Source organism: Copadichromis virginalis, linkage group LG1 (assembly GCF_057382275.1).
Source record: "Copadichromis virginalis isolate Kocher_CV1m ecotype Utaka linkage group LG1, C_Virginalis_male_GT1.1, whole genome shotgun sequence".
Classification (NCBI taxonomy): domain Eukaryota; kingdom Metazoa; phylum Chordata; class Actinopteri; order Cichliformes; family Cichlidae; genus Copadichromis; species Copadichromis virginalis.
Window position 1 is genome coordinate 24,919,444 of NC_140618.1, and position 18,636 is coordinate 24,938,079.

An 18,636-nucleotide genomic window follows, 5' to 3' on the forward strand; every position below is an offset into this window, starting at 1 on the left:
GAGGAAAATGGATTTTACCACCTGGCTGCTAGCTGCTTGCAGTCTCATTGCACACAATGTCATCGGTTGAAAATGCATTGTCATCATTGCGGAGTGATACTGCCTGGGGATCGAGGCCTTTGATATTCATACATTCACTCACGTGCTCACTTTTATTCATAGTTTAAAGTGAATTTGATTATGATCGATGAACAATCATGCATGAACCGACTTACCATTTGATCAATATCTGCTCTCCGTGTGTCTATTTTTCATACAAACAATGAATTTTAAAGTCCCTGTGCATAAAACTATAATGTTTCAGCATTCAGAAAGTAATTTTGGATACCATTGTGAAATGTGAAACTGTTCCTTTATCTTTACAGTTTGACATTTCTAATATGCCAGGCAGTAAATGCTATTTTTAACTGTTGTAACTTGAGTGTCTAAGGCTTTATGTCTGGGCATGTCCTGTGTGCTGAATCTGTTGTGCCAAATGTACAGATCTCAAATTAGGTCACTGTTTTAGGTTAAAATAAATGAGCGTATTTTAATATTGTTTTGATGATGATAGAAGAAATATTTATTTGAACATGTAAGGTGAATATTGCTCTGCAGAAACAGTGCTGAGGCTCACTGGATATTTTCATGGACACCTAAAGAAACCTCCAAGGTGTAAAATAAGAAAGAAATATTACATAAATATTATATTATAGACTGACATTTCAGTCAGTTGTATCGCAGTATTCAGATGATGGTGAGGTGGATTCGTTTTACTCAACAGAAGCTTGTAGCAGAGCATTTCTTACTATCATTGTGACAGTGAAAAACATGGCATTAGAAATATCAAAGGAAAATAAATAATTTTTTTATTCTAAGAAAAGTGATAGAGTAGAAATGTTTCTTATGTTTCTAAAGGGGGTGCAGCGTGGCACTCCAAAAAACAGCTTCATGAACAACCAGCTCTGGCAGACAAAAAATAAGCACACCACATAAAAAAGATCAATGCTTCAGGTTTGGTAACTGCAAAAAGGAAAAACTGCTTCACAACTGATACAGATTTTGATAAATAAACGCCAGCAAGGCCAGAAGAGACCAATCTCCTACTGGTTTCAGAGGATGAGTGGGATCTCTAAACTACTTCTCAGGATTGGAAACAAGACCAAATAATTTTGGTCAGTCGAATCCTTTTTTTTTTCTTTTTAAGTCCAATTAATAATTAATAGTTTGAGATTTGTGGGTGTGAGAGCAGTATTCAAGGAGATGAAAGGAAAGACGGAATCATGCAGCGTGCTCCAAAAATAAGTGAAATATGGTAGTCCTCAGGTCTGAGGATGTTTTGCCTACTCTGGAATTGGACATGTGCACCAAATCCATCACACTCTGATCAAGAAGTACCACTTCATTCTTTGGAGACATGCTTCACCCTCAGGTCTCTATCTATCCGGAGAAGTAATAACAGCAATCCTAGCCAGCTGTATGACTGTGTGATATGCATCCTCAATATCACCCGACACTAATTTTTCTTTAAGGTCGCTCCACTCCACTCTGAAATGTGGCTGTGCGTCAGTAGTTACAAAGGACTCAGGATCACACATTGGTTCATTAGTGACTGATTTTGGAAATTTAAATCCCCTCCCTCATGGATGTTATTTAGAGTGGAGGCGATGTCAGCCTGAAGATGAAAATTGAGTATAATGAGTTGACAATTGTGCCAGATAACATGTAACAATACAGGTAAGTTATTTTTAACAACTGTGTGACAGCTGGCACATTTCTATTATGTATCAGACTGCCATAAGAGTAAAATGAATTTCATGAAGAAATCATACTCCGTATACTTCAACATAAGGACTAGTAGTATTTTAAATAAATACATTAAATAGATAGTAAGTAATAACTCAAGTTTTATTTATAGCTTTCCTCAGGAGACGGACTGTGTTAAATGTAGAGTCACCATTAACACAGAAATAAAGTTAAAGGGCCCAAACTACAAAGTAGAACGTGTACCTGAATGTACCGTGTTAGAAATAAAGCCAGTCACAGAAGGATAGTGTTGCATCCATTCTGCACAGTAAGCAATTCAAAACAGTGTGAAAAATGTTATCATTAACATTTACTGCAGCCCAGTTTGTTCTGATGTTCGATGTTCGATTCTAATTTTACAGTTAACTCAGTATAATGTGTGGAAACTGGGAACTATAATTAGTACAAAGGTTGGGGAATTACATTTATAGTTGATGATATTTTTGTTAATTTATTCTTTAACTGAGGAATTCTTTTTTCTTTTTAATAGATATCTGTAGAAATACAAAAGTAATCAGAGGCAGTAACTTTAGGGGCTGAACACAGATTACGGTGACACTGTGGAGTGGCACTTTCTGTACTCTTGGACAGCAGTCTGAGTTGGTTTTTGCTTCGTTTTCTTTCTTTTTTTATGTCCTCTTGAGTCCATCAGTCGGTGAATGGTTTAAGTGCTGAGTGTCACCGCTCCAACCTGAAACAAAGCCAAAGCTAAAAAAAAAAGAAAGAAAGAAAATGCCCAGTACCAGCTTGGGAAAACAAAGTGGTATCTTCTGCTGTGGCCTTTAACTTTCCTCTGCATTGCTGTTTTGCACGTTGCACTTTGTAAAATCAGGATACCTTTATGTTTGGTTCTCTAAAGTGCTGGTTCACTCCCTCTGTGGTGTACTTTTTGTGAGGCAGCAGTGCTTCTGTTGCTGCTCCTGCTGCTGCTAGATTGTTTAAATATTGACACCCATTATGCTGCCTGGAAGTCAGCATTGTTGAAGCTCCTATTTGTTACTTTCATCAATGCCACCATGGTCCTTTTGGAAATAAATATGGGTGTTCACCACTGACTAATCTGTTGTTTCTCATCTAGTGTCATTAGGATATGTTAATTCATGATAATTAAGGTCCTGTTGTCGTATCGCCCTTAAATGAATGATTGGAATTCATCAACATGGACATGAACACAAATTAAAACAGATGGTTCTGAATATTTAATCAGCCGATATCATGTGCAGGAAATCACATGGATTTTATGAATTAGGTTCTGTTTGTTATGTAGCTTGTTGTTGTCGTAGAATAGTGACAGACCATTCAGTTTTATGAAAACATTGTCTCTTTATGAATACTCCTGTTATTTTTAGTGTGTGTGTCTTCAAATGTTAAGAGAAACCACAGACGCAAATTTTTAAAAAGGTGCTACAAATATATTAAAGAAGCATTAAAATAGCTTCATTGTCAGTGCCAGTGTAAAGTGACACATTGGAGATAACGGCAGATGAAATACAACCTTTTTCTTCAACCAGGAATATGTGGCACTTCTGTTTCACAGCTGTAAGAGGATCTGCATCATAGAAGCTGCCAAGGTCAGAGGTTTGTTAGGTGCTTGTCCAGCATAATTTACTGGTCAGCCCAGAAGGTGACCACAATATTTTCTGGGCCGTTATTACTGACAGGTCTTAGGACATTTTGATCAAGGAGCGACTCAAATGTTAAAATTGCTTCACTTTCTAAACTGCACACCTTTACATTCACGCCTACCTGACCCAGTAATTGACCAGACTAGTATGTCTGTGTTGGCTGAAACCCACACTTTGCATGTTTTCCAGGAGAGACTGTGCCCTTTATTGCTGTATTTAAATTATTTTAAGTTACAGCTGCCCATCATGTTGTTGGCAGTTAAAAAAAAAAGTATAGATGGTACTAATAATGATTTGATTAGTTTGTCAACATTTGGATACACTAAAATGTAAATGCTCAACAAAGTTGTCACTGTAAAGTCAGTAGGAACCAATAACTGTAGCATATTTAATTCAAATCCATTAAACAGACTGTCTTCCAGTACAACATTACCCCGGTCTATTGCTTGGTTGAGCATAGTGAGTGCAACTGATTGCATTTATTTTGATGTGAGAAAAATAGAAAGTAAGATGAAAACATTTCTCATCTGAGTTTTGAGTGGAAGAGTTTTGAGTGGATGGGTGGGACAACACATTGGATTTTAATAGTGTGGACTACAACCTATTTCATGTTTTAAACTTGTAAAAAAAACATATGTTACATTATTTCCCTTATTCACTAAACATTGTGTTCTGGGGTTTTGAAAATTTGTCTATTTTCTTAACTGCTTCTCTTATTAAGGATTAGGGGCTATGCTAGTTGCTATAGCACTACAGCTAAGGTCATTAGTCTAGTGGATAGCTTGTTAGCCTATTGCAGGGCTAACACAGAGACACAGACAACCACTTACACCTATGGCTGACTTAAAATCACCAGTTATGTCTTTGCACTGCGGGAGGAAGCTGGAGTACCCAGACTAAACCCCCCATTTGCATGCAGAGAACATGCAAACTCAGCTGGTCAGATCTCAGGACCTCGTCGCCGCTAGGCAGCAATGCTAACAGCAGCTCCCCTGTGCCATTCGGTTTTGAAAATCCTCACAAGAAACGAAACAATTCACTGCAATTTGTCACCCGTCTGACACTGAACTCCATTAGTTCAGAGGAATACTAAACAGTGTTTATTTGCGGTTGAAGTAGGTCACTTGAGTCAAGCTGTTGTTGTTTTGGTGCTACAGATGTAAGCACTGTTATTAACTTGGCTAATTTAACGGAAGAACTGTGTAGGCTTGTTTTACGGCTGTTTTCTGCACACGTGTTGCTAGTTTGGGTTATTGTTATTTCCCAGAACAAAGGAGATGTTGAAAAAAAGGACAATACCGAGCAAGTGGAACTTGAGAAATTTATGGCCAATGGGAGGCTCATGTACACAGTCTGCATCTGACGAGTCCTATTTGGTAGATAATATGACTTCTTTAAATACTGTGCCAATCAAGAAAAAAAAAGCTCCAAGTGATGGATATTTTATGGTGACATAAAATGTTAATTTGTGAGTGAATGAGGTAAAAACATATATTTGTCTGACTTTTACTCATTTTCTAATTTGTCCCTTTTTTTATAGGGAAGCAGTAAAACACTGAGCATTCTGGTATTATGCAGACAGCTCTGACTGTATTTAAAATGCATTACATTACCAGGCCAGAATATCTAAATTGTAATAATATTTATGCTAAGTTTTGTACTATAACCCTCTGGTCATTCAAGTCTGTTGGACCAGTAATTGAAATTTTGTCTTAATTAACCATACAAAGAATGAGGAATTTCATTGTTTGAGGCATTTAAGCGACTGAGTTCTCAAACTGTGTGAAGTAAAATTAATGGGCGAGCACACGTTTTCTTTTGTGGATAATGTGTTATTATCAGAGCAACAGAAAGGTCACCTTTATTAATCATAATAATTATTTACAGTAATTAGGCCAGATATCAAAGGAGGACTTCTGCTCTCAGAGAAAATTGATTCTTCACACTCAGAATTGCTTCAAGGGTATGAACACCATGTGCATTTTCTTATTTTGTATGCAAGTCCATCCTCGGTTCTGACTGGCAGTAAACCGGAGCTTCACTTTGTCATAGTTTTTATGCGGCATATTATTTATTGTGTTTTTCCAAGTTAAAAAAAAAACAGGAAAGAAAGCTTCTGGCTGACAGGATGATTAATAATAATGCTAATAACAACAGTATATGACAGACTTTTTGTGCACTTTGAAGAACTTAAAGTTATTGTATGTTACATAACTAAGATGTTACATAAAAAAATGAATCGAGAAATAGAAAAGGGATATTATTAGATTTATGTGCCTGAAGACTTTAGGAAGGCTGGACTATACTCTAAAAACTTTGCAGATACTCTTTTTATTTCTTTATTTTTCATTTAAAAGTCTTACAAAATTTATCAAGACAGAGAAAGAGCACGAAGATACATTTTAATTGATCGTGTTAAAAGAAATACCGGGTCTCTGGCAGGCTGTAGACTCTTTTTAGCATTAATGATGCAGTCCAACCAGGCAAAACAGAGACATGTAAAATAAGAAGGAAACTGATATTTTTTACAAATTTCGTCCAAATATTCAGTAGTGTGCAAAAGTCTATAGCCATTCCTCATATTCCATTTCCACATCGCCAGACCTTCTTATATTTTCTTGTAATTCTTTATCACCCTAGTATCCCTAGTTTAAATTAAATTCAGTTTTATTTCTATAGGATCATATCATAACAGCAGTCGCCTCAACATGCTTTATACTGTAACACAATAATTTTTCATTTGATTAAATGCGGCCATGCTAGTACAACAAACAACTGCAATGCTATATTTCATCCATTTTCATTTTACTTCATTATTTTTTAGATGTGCTGAATTTATTGAACTAAAAAATAATTCAAAAAGCAGACGCTGTTGTTTTTTTTTCTCATATTATTACTGGAATCGTAACCCTAAAACTCAATTTTAGAGCCTCGATCACTTGAGGAATTTGGATGCTGGATGATTCCTAAATGGTTTGTGTCAGTAAGCATACACCCCTGTATGTTTCCAGCATGTTTGAAATGTTTCCAAGTATTAAGACCATCACGGCTGGGTAGCTGAATGTTATCCAAGGTCAATAACTTTCAATGATAATCCTCTGTCAAATATGTATTTTGGCCAGAGGAGAGCAGTTCACTCTTCATGAGTTGGCAGGCTGCAGCTGCTATGTGAAACTCTCAGTACGGCCAATTTTTCAGGTAGTGGACCCTGAAATCACACAAAAAACAAACAGTTATGCAAACACAAGGGTGGAGTTTATTCTGCGTACTTGTTCTTCAAGTCTTGGACTCACAATACAAAACTTTAAACTGAAAGTAATTTGTTCTTTCAACAATAGTTATTCTAAAATGCAACAAATGCCTTTTGAAAGACAAGGTTGCAAAAGTAAAGACAGTCATCTTCTGTAATAATGATTAAAAATAAGACGAAGATATTTAAATAATAGCTTGAACATGCACAGAATTTGGAAATGCACTCGGGCAGTGGGAAGAATACTTTGTCCTCAGTCGAATGGATGTTAAGGAACGTGCTGCACCTCACACACAATAGGCTTAACAAAAAACAACATTCCCATCAAAGAGCTATTGTTACTTGAGTTTTAAAAAAGCAAGAAAAATTCTGACGTCCCATTTACTTCTGGTTTTTAGTTCATAAAGGCGTGAATAACAGAAAACCATCCAAACCAGCTGTTCAGTGTCATTTAACAGTATTTTAACTGGGAAATCAATAAATGCAGTCATACAGTATTCCTAGGCTTGGGTGTAGTGAGCTGCATATAATCACAGGAACCCAGAATGTCATTAGCTGGTGCCACTGGCTCTCACCTGCGTATGTAAAACACTGTCAGCGTCATTTACAGTAAGTAGTCCGAGTCCTGAGGGCGTTTTATCGGGTTATCTTATCTAATTATTATCTTTCAGCAGTCACTTTACTTAACCTGACACTTCTGCGCAGAATAGTGTGTAATCTGTTTCTAACCACTCATAGCATTGCCGGGGACCACGTTAGGCCGTGTAGAACTTGATTAAATTTGTGAGTTCAGTTTCTTTAGCAAAATTTATCTTATTCCTTTGGCCATTTATTTCAGGGAATTAACTGCAATGTACTCATCTTTCACTGCCTCACTATTTTTATATTCAAAGTATTCAAAAGGTATGTGGACAATTTTTTATGCAAGGAATGCTACTGTCTATAGCACTGTCTTAGTCTACCTAAACCTGTATCACACAGGTTTGTGGCATTTACTATAAATGGGCTCTTTTCACTCATTTCATAATGTCAGAGCTCATCATGTGAAGGTCATGTTGCATTTCTGGAGTAGTTTGCACTTCATGTGCTCATGTGGTGATGCTGCTCGGAAGGACCCTGCAGTGTCAAGTAGTTTTAAATGAATCCTCGACCAACTAAAAGAATATCCTATTTTTTTTTGTCCCGTTTGGATCTTTAGCCATCAGAATTGTTGTCTTAAGGCCAAGAAAGATGCCAAGCGGATTTACTTTACCAAGTGGATCATCGTGGCCTTGGGTCCATTTGATTGACCTTTATTATAATTATGTATTTATTTTATTTTATTTTCAGTTGATACAGACGGGACAGACATGACTGGGGGATAGGACAGGGAGAAAGAATGAAAGAAAGAGAGGGAGAGAAAGAAAGAAAAACAGAGGGGAGAAGAGACGGCGAGAAAGGGGGGGAAGGAAGAAAGAAAAACAAACAAAACACTTGGATCACCTGAATGGAGAAAAAAAAACAGAAGAGAAAACAAACAAAAAAGAGCAACATAATAAATACAGCACCATCACAATAAACTAGCTAGCAGTAGATAACAGTAGATACTAAATATTAAACGCTATTGTGCAGCACGCAAGATAGACAGCACATAATGTTCTTTGAGGCAGCAGCCAAGAAAGCTGTAGTCCGCGTCTGTGAACACCTGTGTGTACACCTGTGTGTACACCTGTGTGGATCAGCACGCTTGTATTCCAAAGGTTTCTCCATGTAACGATCTGCTAGGGAGTGTGGGGAGCCATAGCCCCGTCCACCAGGGTATGAAGCAGGTATGAAGGAGATCCAGGCCCCAGATATCCAGAGGCCCCAGAGTACAAGGACCCGAGGAGGACCACCAAAGGGGGGGAACCGTGCCACCCTCCTGGGAAGAGCTGAGTTGAGCCCCAAACGAGAGGTCACCCAGCAGCCACGGAGCAGAGGCCAGAGGGGTTTGCAGTGGCGTGCCCGCGGGCTCTGCCGGCAGCCAGCTGTGCCAGAGAGGACTGAGCTTCAGGCCCAGAGGCCTGAGGGCATCCCACTCCCCGGAAGGAGCCCAGCCGGGCCACAGGCGCCAGGCCCCGCCAATCGGCCACCAAGAGTGAGCCGGTACATACATGAGCGCCCAGCCCCAGTCGACAAGAACCACCAACACACCAACGCCTGTGGGCATCAGCCACCGGCAGGGAGTGTGGTGAGGGGAGATAGGCCTCCGTACTTTAGAGGGCCTGAGATGTACCCAGAGAGGTTGAGTCTAAGACCCAACCTGACATATAGACACAGACGAACAGGCACACGCAGACACAAACGTGCATTCCCACCCCCATATAAACAACCAAATACTCGGCACTCACCCAACGTGTAGACAGACACAAATAGACACTGCACAGACAGTCACACTCCCCAAACATGCTCTATATCCCAGGTCCAGGTACCCCCGCCCCCAGAGGGGCAAGCCGCACCTAGACCCAGGAGATGTAACCCTTCTCTCTGGGGTGGAGGCAAGCGGACCACTTCCTTATCTGCAGTAGCAGGGAGGCCCCGCATCCCAGACCCCAGTCTGACGGCCAGCACCTCCTCCCAGCCCCCCAGCCCTGACGGCTGAAGACCTCAAACCTCCCTACGCCCGCTCATATATAGTGTTGCTGTGTGCTGTTCTAAAGTGCATTTAAAACTCAGGAGAGCATGGTACTAGCTTCCTCTCAGAGAGCAGCACGGCTCCTCCTGAAAACCCTTAGTGTCTAAATGCATTTAAAAAAGCGCCAGAGGTGGGTTGGAATACACCGACCATCCTCTGGATTGGATGCTGTAAAACGTGCCCACCCCCAAGGCCCTATATGTATGTGTTATGTGAGAGTGTGAGTAATGTGGATGTCTAGGTTGCAGAATAAAATTGAGGCACAGGCGGCCAGAAGGGGACAGAGGGGAAGTGCCTCCCCTGCACCCTGGTGACATACCTGCACCCCAAGCCCTGCGTGTGTGGATGGGTGTGGTAGAGCGGGAAGAGGGAGGTAGCTGAGGATGGGGAAGGAAGAAAGGGAGGGGCAAGCGGCCCGCTGACCCCAGTAGGCACCCCCACACTCTGGAACCCACCAGGGCAAGGGGGCCCAGGCCCATCCGGACCGGGGCCCGCAGCAGCAGCACCGCCCAGCCCCACAGAGTCCGGGGCAGCCCACCCAACTCCACCCCAGAGAAAACTGCACCCACCCCATCATCCAATCATCTCCCAAACTACACAAGACAATAGATGCCTAGGTTGAGTTCATTCTCCACCTCTCCTAAATCTCTCCCCCCCACCTGCAGAGTGAGCTCCTGTAGTGAGGAGACCACCTGCAAAGATATAACAGCCTCCCCACCAGTTAGAGAGCCCCCTAGTTGGGCCGATGCACCAGAGGTCCCCTGCACTGGGGCTGAGTCCCCCTGCACCCACCCGCCCACAGCACCGGCGACACAACAACCAGAACCCAAGCCCCAAGGCCCAGCCAGCACCCCAGACCGGGGGCGGAGCACCCCCAGACCCCCAAGCCTCCACGCCCGTCCCGGACCCACCCAGGGGCAGCCAGGCTACCAGGCCAGTAACCGACGTCCGCCAGCACAGACCCTCCCCCATCTCAGAATATGCTATTTATGCTCAAACTACCCTTAATCATATATTTCGAAATACTTCAGAATATATTAAGTGTAAATCATTTTAGGTTAAATATCCACATGTTGGGCTGCAAATGCGCATGAGTTTCCACATTTACCACTCAGTGTGTGAGCAATTTAAATGGTACGGATACAATAGCACGCGCAATACACAAGGGCTTATGTGTCCTTGATTCAGATCTAATTGGAAAAATGGAGTGGAAAAGGCCCTGCAGGCTGCTAATATTTAAACAAATGTTGGTGTAGTGGCAGGTCATTTAGCTGCAAAGAAACTAGAATGAGTCACTAGGGATTAGACTGATAGCAATTTCAGGTATGTGGACACGTCGTACCGTTTGCACACACACAAAAAAATGCAAGGAATACAAAGTTGGTCATATGGCATATGTCAGCTGTAAGTGCTGCAGTTGACATATGGTGACACTGGTGCAGATATGTGGATTATTCAGATGTCATGGCCAGGAGCTTATTTAAACATTACTTTTATACATGAAGAGCTTAAATAGGTATACTGACTCTTGTGATGCACTCAGGAAAGAATGATTCCAATATGTGGGGCATGATGGTCATTTTATTGTTAATCTTGTAAAATGAAACAACCGTATTCTAACGTATAGTAGATATAATATTTTTAAGAGTTCACATGATTTTTGAATTTGTTGTTTTCTTAATAATTCATAGCTAAACCCTGCTTGGCTACATGAGAACATATTCATCATGCCTTATGGGTTGTCATATTATCAAAGTAGAAACTATCATTAGAACAACACGTGCCCACCATGTAAGGTTACGACTGCTATCATTAACAATGCAAAGAAATGTCAGCCACCCAGAATACCAACCAGAAGAAGAGGCCCTCCGATGGTTTATTAGCAAGCATGACACGTAAAATGTCTGCAGTGTTTGTTTGCAAAGAAGAGTGGAGGAATATTTGACATTTGTGCTTGGAGCGACGTGTTATAATCTTCCCAACATTTACGCCTATGCACTCAGGAACATGGGATCCTATTAGCTCGGCTTCAGTGAGACTCCCCAGCTAATTCTGCTTTTTTTTTCTCTCTCTGAGTTAGTACTCCAGAGATCAGGTGCTCACATGGAAGAAAGGCACTTAGACAGATGACAAAGAAACAATAATATAATTGCTTTGAATGTTAAATCTGAATTGCAAAATTTCACTCGTGAATTTCGATGTTCTTTGTGTTAACACTGATTTTTAAGCAACCTGAATCAATAACAGGCCGCTGCATGGGCATGAAGTGCTCAGTAATTACAGAATGTTTGTGAAATGCAAGAATTGATGTTACAAGGTAATTAACGTAAAGGTTTATTATAAAATGACATAACGTTACATAATGTACGGCGCATATACTAACTCTGTGACAATTATACTGATTAAAAAAAGGTCGTTACAGTAAAATGTTGGCACACACTATTCAGATAATTCAAAAGGAATAAAGGCTCCATAACACAATATTCAATTATAGGCCCATAGGCCAGCTGCCTCAGTGGACAAATAAATTGTTTCAGTGAGAAACTAATGCGTCTGGGAATAATGGTGGGTGCCCAGGATGATAATGTATACTAGTGTCTGTGTCTAAAACTTATGAATATTTTGTTACAGTATGCAATCAGAAACTTTACATTAATCATTCATAGTCCTTGTGGCCCATTATTTCTGCTATTAAATTATTAATGCCTTGAGCTGACTTTCTTCACATAATCAAGTACCTATTGTTGGCTGCTATACATTGCTCCTGTATATGCAGACAGGGCCATAAAATAAGCCACTGAATTACCATAGATACAACAGGCATACTTCGATAGATGTTCTCATCCCTTTGTTTGGTTTACGCTGCGGGAAAGAAGATGGTAAATATCATGTGGTGACCCAGCTTTGTGTCTTTTCTATCCCCTTTTCTCTCCCATCTCCCAAAACATCCATAAATATAGAGTTTTTCTTGGAACTGCTGGACAATTCTGAGAAGTCACTCAACAGTATGTTCACACGGACATACGGGAAGCTGTATATGCAGAACTCTGAAGTATTCCAGGACCTGTTCACTGAGCTAAAGCGCTACTACACGGGGGGCAACGTCAACTTGGAAGAGATGCTAAATGACTTCTGGTCCAGGCTGCTGGAACGCATGTTCCAGTTACTTAACTCCCAGTACCACTTTACAGATGACTACCTGGAGTGCGTCAGTAAATACACAGATCAGCTAAAGCCTTTTGGAGACATTCCCAGAAAACTTAAGGCCCAGGTCACCAGAGCATTCATCGCTGCAAGGACGTTCGTCCAGGGGTTAATGGTGGGCCGGGAGGTTGCCAACAGGGTCGCTAAGGTGAGTTTAATTTTTTTTCTCATGGCTGCTCTGAGTGTGATGTTGCTTTGTGACTGTTTAGCACTGCTGGCTTTAGCTTTAATGCAATAAACATTAGAACATATCCTTTAACATGACAACTTTCTGTGGATATGTTTGATCCCCAGGTCGTTGCATGAGATTTAAATGCTTTGCAGCTGTTTAAGACATAGGCATAGACTTTATTTAATCCCACACTGGGGAAATCCACTTGTTACAGCAGCACAGGGGACACAAGGAAAAAGGGGATTATACATATATTAGAAAAACAATAAAAAACAGAAAAAAAAGTGTACAAAAAAAGCCAAAATACATGTACAGATGGTTACTATGGTTTTGTCATTATGCATCTTAAACAATTGCAAATGAATAATAGTTCATGCACAGACCGGATGTGGAGGGCAGTTTGAGACATTTTTCATAGATATATGTGGTGATGCAGACGGTTTGATATGCATTCATTATTTTACTCCTTCACAAAGAGCAAAGCTTTGCAAAAAGGGAAAATGTTAAAGCACAGGTCAGCTGAGATTTCATGTTGGAATTGTGTTTGCATTGTTCGTCTTTGCAGTTTGTATTTTGTCATGTTTTTTTTGTTTGTTTGTTTGTTTTTCAGTGTGCATAAGTAAAAATTTGCTTCATTTCAATGTGACAGTTTATTTAAAACTAATTAGTGTTTCGTCTGAAATCTTAGTAGATTGGATTGTAAAATAAGTACAGTGGGGCAAAAAAGTATTTAGTCAGCCACCGATTGTGCAAGTTCCCCCACTTAAAATGATGACAGAGGTCAGTAATTTGCACCAGAGGTACACTTCAACTGTGAGAGACAGAATGTGAAAAAAAAAATCCATGAATTCACATGGTAGGATTTGTAAAGAATTTATTCGTAAATTAGGGTGGAAAATAAGTATTTGGTCACCTCAAACAAGGAAAATCTCTGGCTCTCACAGACCTGTAACGTCTTCTGTAAGAAGCTTTTCTGTCCCCCACTCGTTACCTGTATGAATGGCACCTGTTTGAACTCATCATCTGTATAAAAGACACCTGTCCACAGCCTCAAACAGTCAGACTCCAAACTCCGCCATGGCCAAGACCAAAGAGCTTTCGAAGGACACCAGGAAAAGTATTGTAGACCTGCACCAGACTGGGAAGAGTGAATCTACAATAGGCAAGCAGCTTGGTGTGAAAAAATCAACTGTGGGAGCAATCATCAGAAAATGGAAGACATACAAGACCACTGATAATCTCCCTCGATCTGGGGCTCCACGCAAGATCTCATCCCGTGGGGTCAAAATGATCATGAGAACGGTGAGCAAAGATCCCAGAACCACACGGGGGGACCTGGTGAATGACCTGCAGAGAGCTGGGACCAAAGTAACAAAGGTCACCATCAGTAACACACTACAACGGCAGGGAATCAAATCCCGCAGTGCCAGACGTGTTCCGCTGCTGAAGCCAGAGCATGTCCAGGCCCGTCTGAAGTTTGCCAGAGAGCACATGGATGATACAGCAGAGGATTGGGAGAATGTCATGTAGTCAGATGAAACCAAAGTAGAACTTTTTGGTATAAACTCAACTCGTCGTGTTTGGAGGAAGAAGAATACTGAGTTGCATCCCAAGAACACCATACCTACTGTGAAGCATGGGGGTGGAAACATCATGCTATGGGGCTGTTTTTCTGCCAACGGGACAGGACGACTGATCCGTGTTAAGGACAGAATGAATGGGGCCATGTATCGTGAGATTTTGAGCCAAAACCTCCTTCCATCAGTGAGAACTTTGAAGATGAAACGAGGCTGGGTCTTCCAACATGACAATGATCCAAAACACACCGCCCGGGCAACAAAGGAGTGGCTCCGTAAGAAGCATTTGAAAGTCCTGGAGTGGCCTAGCCAGTCTCCAGACCTCAACCCCATAGAAAATCTGTGGCGGGAGTTGAAAGTCCGTGTTGCTTGGCGACAGCCCCAAAACATCACTGCTCTCGAGAAGATCTGCATGGAGGAATGGGCCAAAATACCAGCTACTGTGTGTGCAAACCTGGTAAAGACCTATAGTAAACGTTTGACCTCTGTTATTGCCAACAAAGGTTATGTTACAAAGTATTGAGTTGTATTTTTGTTATTGACCAAATACTTATTTTCCACCCTGATTTACGAATAAATTCTTTACAAATCCTACCATGTGGATTCATGGATTTTTTTTTCACATTCTGTCTCTCACAGTTGAAGTGTACCTCTGGTGCAAATTACTGACCTCTGTCATCATTTTAGGTGGGGGAACTTGCACAATCGGTGGCTGACTAAATACTTTTTTGCCCCACTGTATATTTAAGACTGTTATCAAATCCTGAAGATTTCAAATGTTTTTTTTCAAAGGCTTAGAGGATACGTTTTCTAATTCCACGGTTAACACAGAAAGTTATGCAACAGTTTTTAGTGGACATCAAAACTATGAGATATGATATAACCGCAGCTGTTTGCAGATTGGCACGATTCAAACACCGGTATTAATGATCCGACTTGAGTTATTTACATTTGGATTCCATCATTCAGTTTAAAGGAGAGTGGGCTTCTGAAAACTGTGGAAATAGATGTGGAAGGTGGGGGCTGAGAGAGCTTAATTAAACAGTTTCATTTTGAAGCCAGTTTCTTCTAGTTATAGTCATCATCAGCTTTTGATTCTGTTGGTTTACAATTTATAAAACACAAAAAAACACATTCTGGATGATTTGTGAGCATGAGATTAAAAGGCACACTCTAAAGAAAATACTTTTTATATACTCTAAACACGTAACACCTTTAAGGCTTACTGAAACAGATTTGTCCTTAAAATAGAAACTAAATTTTTAGTTTCTGCTATTTTGCAGAGGCCTTAAAAGATTTAATTAAATGACTGAGAAATCATAACAATAATTTTAGTCTGGAAAGTGCTCGCCCTTCCAAAAGTAATATTCTTCACCTGCTTTTAGACATAAATCATATCAAACTAGATGCTCATAAGTTCAAACATTAAGTTTTAAAAATGTCTTCAGAGTTCAGCAGCGATTCGATTCGTTTCCTTTTTAGCTTAAAGCTCGCCGTGCCTTTCAATTCGACAAGGGAGAGAAACTGTAAGAAGAGCAAAGAAGAAGAAAGTGGATGCAAGAGTGGCAGGGCAAAAAAAAGAAATGATCTGTGCAGTTCACTTTTATGTTGGAGGCTTAACTCCCTGTGTAAAGTTGAGACAGATCATAGAGTGTGAACACAAGTGAATGCATTAAATTTATATTAGAACTTTGGTCTGTGACTGCATAAAAAGTAATGTTTAGACAAAAGCCTACACAGTCAACCTTCACCTATGGTAATATTTCACCTAAGTTATCTGTTTCACTGTGAAGAGCAATTTTTAGGGTATTTAGTTGCATCTTTTTCATAACTTGGATGACACTCAGATCTACTGCTGCAAAAAATGACAGGGAAATTGGTGCACTAATGTTTCTTAAGTACAGTGAATACTCGAAATGCTGATGCTTTTCAGAAATACAATGTGAACAGCAAGCTAGAATACAGTAGGCTATTTTTCTTTGGCAGTTAAGCTAAGCTGGAGTTTGACTTTCTTTGCATAAGTGAAATCATGTTGCTTCAAGTCCCACAACATCATTTCAGTCATCTCACAAAAACTAGGACTAATATATTGTAAGGTTTATTCAAATCCTTACTTTAGATAATTACAGCACAGTACTGTAATGTTCTTTAAAATAATTTTAAAAAGTGTTGTAGTCGATGCACTGCAGAGTTTCATGCTGACAAATAGAGCTGCCAGCAGTTCACTGTAATTCAGCAGGAAGCTTTGTTACAGTGTACACCGTATTACGACTTATAAGAAGTCACATCATACTTAACCACAAGAAATGGTTACATTGAAACTCACTGTCTAATTTCTTCATATTTTTTCATTAGATCAAAAACCAAATCATCCCTTAATTTATATTTTATCTTTGAACTTCTACCATCAGTGTGATGTACAATCAGTTTCCCCCAGTGCCCCACCCTATACTTGCACTATTTCACAGGATTGTGAATTTTCCACCTCAGTATTATGTACATATTAAAGTGCTATGTCATATTCTGCTGCCGTGTATAATCCCTAAAGAGCTGGTCATTTTTAATGCTCATAATGTCTTTTAGCTTACTACTGAGCTAGTCACCATTCCCTTAGTGGCATAGCCATTTCAGAGGAAGAGTTAAAATGAGCACATCTATACATCTGTCCTAGGCCCAAATGGCACCGCCACTCTGGATCAAATCCCATATTCCCTTCTTCCTCATCAATTATGAAGCGGCGCCTGGAAACACTGTGGCATTGCTGAAGGCTGTCAGGCCAGTGAACAACCGAAGAAGTCGAGGTGAAAAGTTGTTTGACATGACAAATCACCTTGACCTGAGATTCACCCTCAGTGCCATGCTGTTTTCAGTGGCACTGCACACATGCATCTCCTTACCGCACACTGTTAGAGTAAATAGCAATGTAAAACTTCTTGGGTTTAAGCACATTATTGCATCCCGTTCAATTGTAGATCCACAAGGATCCGAGACTTTTTATATGCTTTATGGCAGAATGCAGTTTTGTTTTTTGAGTTACTACTGCAATTACTACAGCTTCATAAATCAGTGTTTGGTCATTTGGCAGTGTGTTTTATTAGCAGACCATTTGCGAACAAATAGTGTTGAAAAATACCTCAGAGCTAGACTGCAGTGACAAACACACCATCTGTCACGAAGGTAGAATTCTGTGCTCTGATTCTGCTGTAAGTTTACTTAAAATTATTCTGAGGAGAAGCAAAAGTCAGCATTACTTTACAGTAAATACTTTTTTTACAGAATAAATGATAAATCGGTGCATATGTACGTATAAAGATAGTTTAGTGAAATGAAAATTTATAAACTTTTTGTTGTCCCTGATGGATTGGCATCATCGAGATTGTGCTCAATTTCATCATTCTAGCTTGTCCAGTTGACAAGAGTCTCACTACAAACTCTATTTACAGGCGGTCTTAGACGATGGAGTCTTTTCACTTGCCATTGATTTTTTTTCTTTTTTTTTCACACATGTGCTTTACAGGTTGCTAGTGAAAGATCATTAGACCAACAGGTTTGTCAGGGACATTGCAAACAAACGGCGAAATAAATCGTCTGTTGCTACAGGTTTTGAGTCTCATTTATATGTAAAGTGCCGCACGCTGCAAATGATGCTTAGTGGGTAACTCTAACAACACTGGGGCTTAAATTCAAATATACAAACTGATCATTAAATGTTTAAAACTCAAGGTTGTAGAATGGAAAAACACGCTTTGTCCATGTGATGCCTGCCTTCAACCAGCTGTCTGTTTAATTTTCCATGTTACTTTGCATCCGGATTTTGCTCCAATACGATGAGCCGTAAATATTTACAGCTAATACACAGTGCTGTATGGTGTAAAGTCAGAGCAGGAGAGATATCACGCCATAAAATGAGATTGCACTAGACTTGCACTGAACAGTTTCCTGGACCTCGATCCTGGATTAAGAGCAGAATCCCTTTGGATTACAGTTTATGATGACCATTAGGAGTTTTATCCTTGCGGTACTTAAAACACAGTCCAACTACATTAAGACCTACTCAAAGAAGATTGTAGGGATTTGGAATTTTTGAACGGTTTAAAGTTCAGGCATTTAAAGCACTTATCACTCACTCTGCATACGCATGGGAAGCCGGCCTAGTCCGTGGTGCACTTTTGCTCACGATGATGGAAGGAAGTAGGGTATTTTGTAGAGAGGGATTTGTTTTCCCTGATGGCTTATGCTGCCACGGTGATCTCATTATACACTCATTTCCGACCACGAACTGTCAGATAATTTCACATTAAGCTCCGAGGCAGTTTCTAATCTTTACACAACATTTACCGTAGATTAATCCTCTGCCAGATTTCTTTGCT

General features: G+C 40.2%; 1 protein-coding gene across 2 annotated transcripts in view; it reads left to right on the forward strand.

The window, feature by feature from the left end:
• The window catches only part of gpc6a (glypican 6a), a 160,133-nt gene that overhangs the window by 55,671 nt on the left and 85,826 nt on the right, over positions 1 to 18,636 (forward strand). For both annotated transcript variants that reach the window (XM_085456188.1, XM_085456196.1), the window contains exon 3: positions 12,274 to 12,665. In XM_085456188.1, the coding sequence (XP_085312314.1) occupies positions 12,274 to 12,665 (392 nt within the window). The remainder of the gene's footprint in view (positions 1 to 12,273; positions 12,666 to 18,636) is intronic.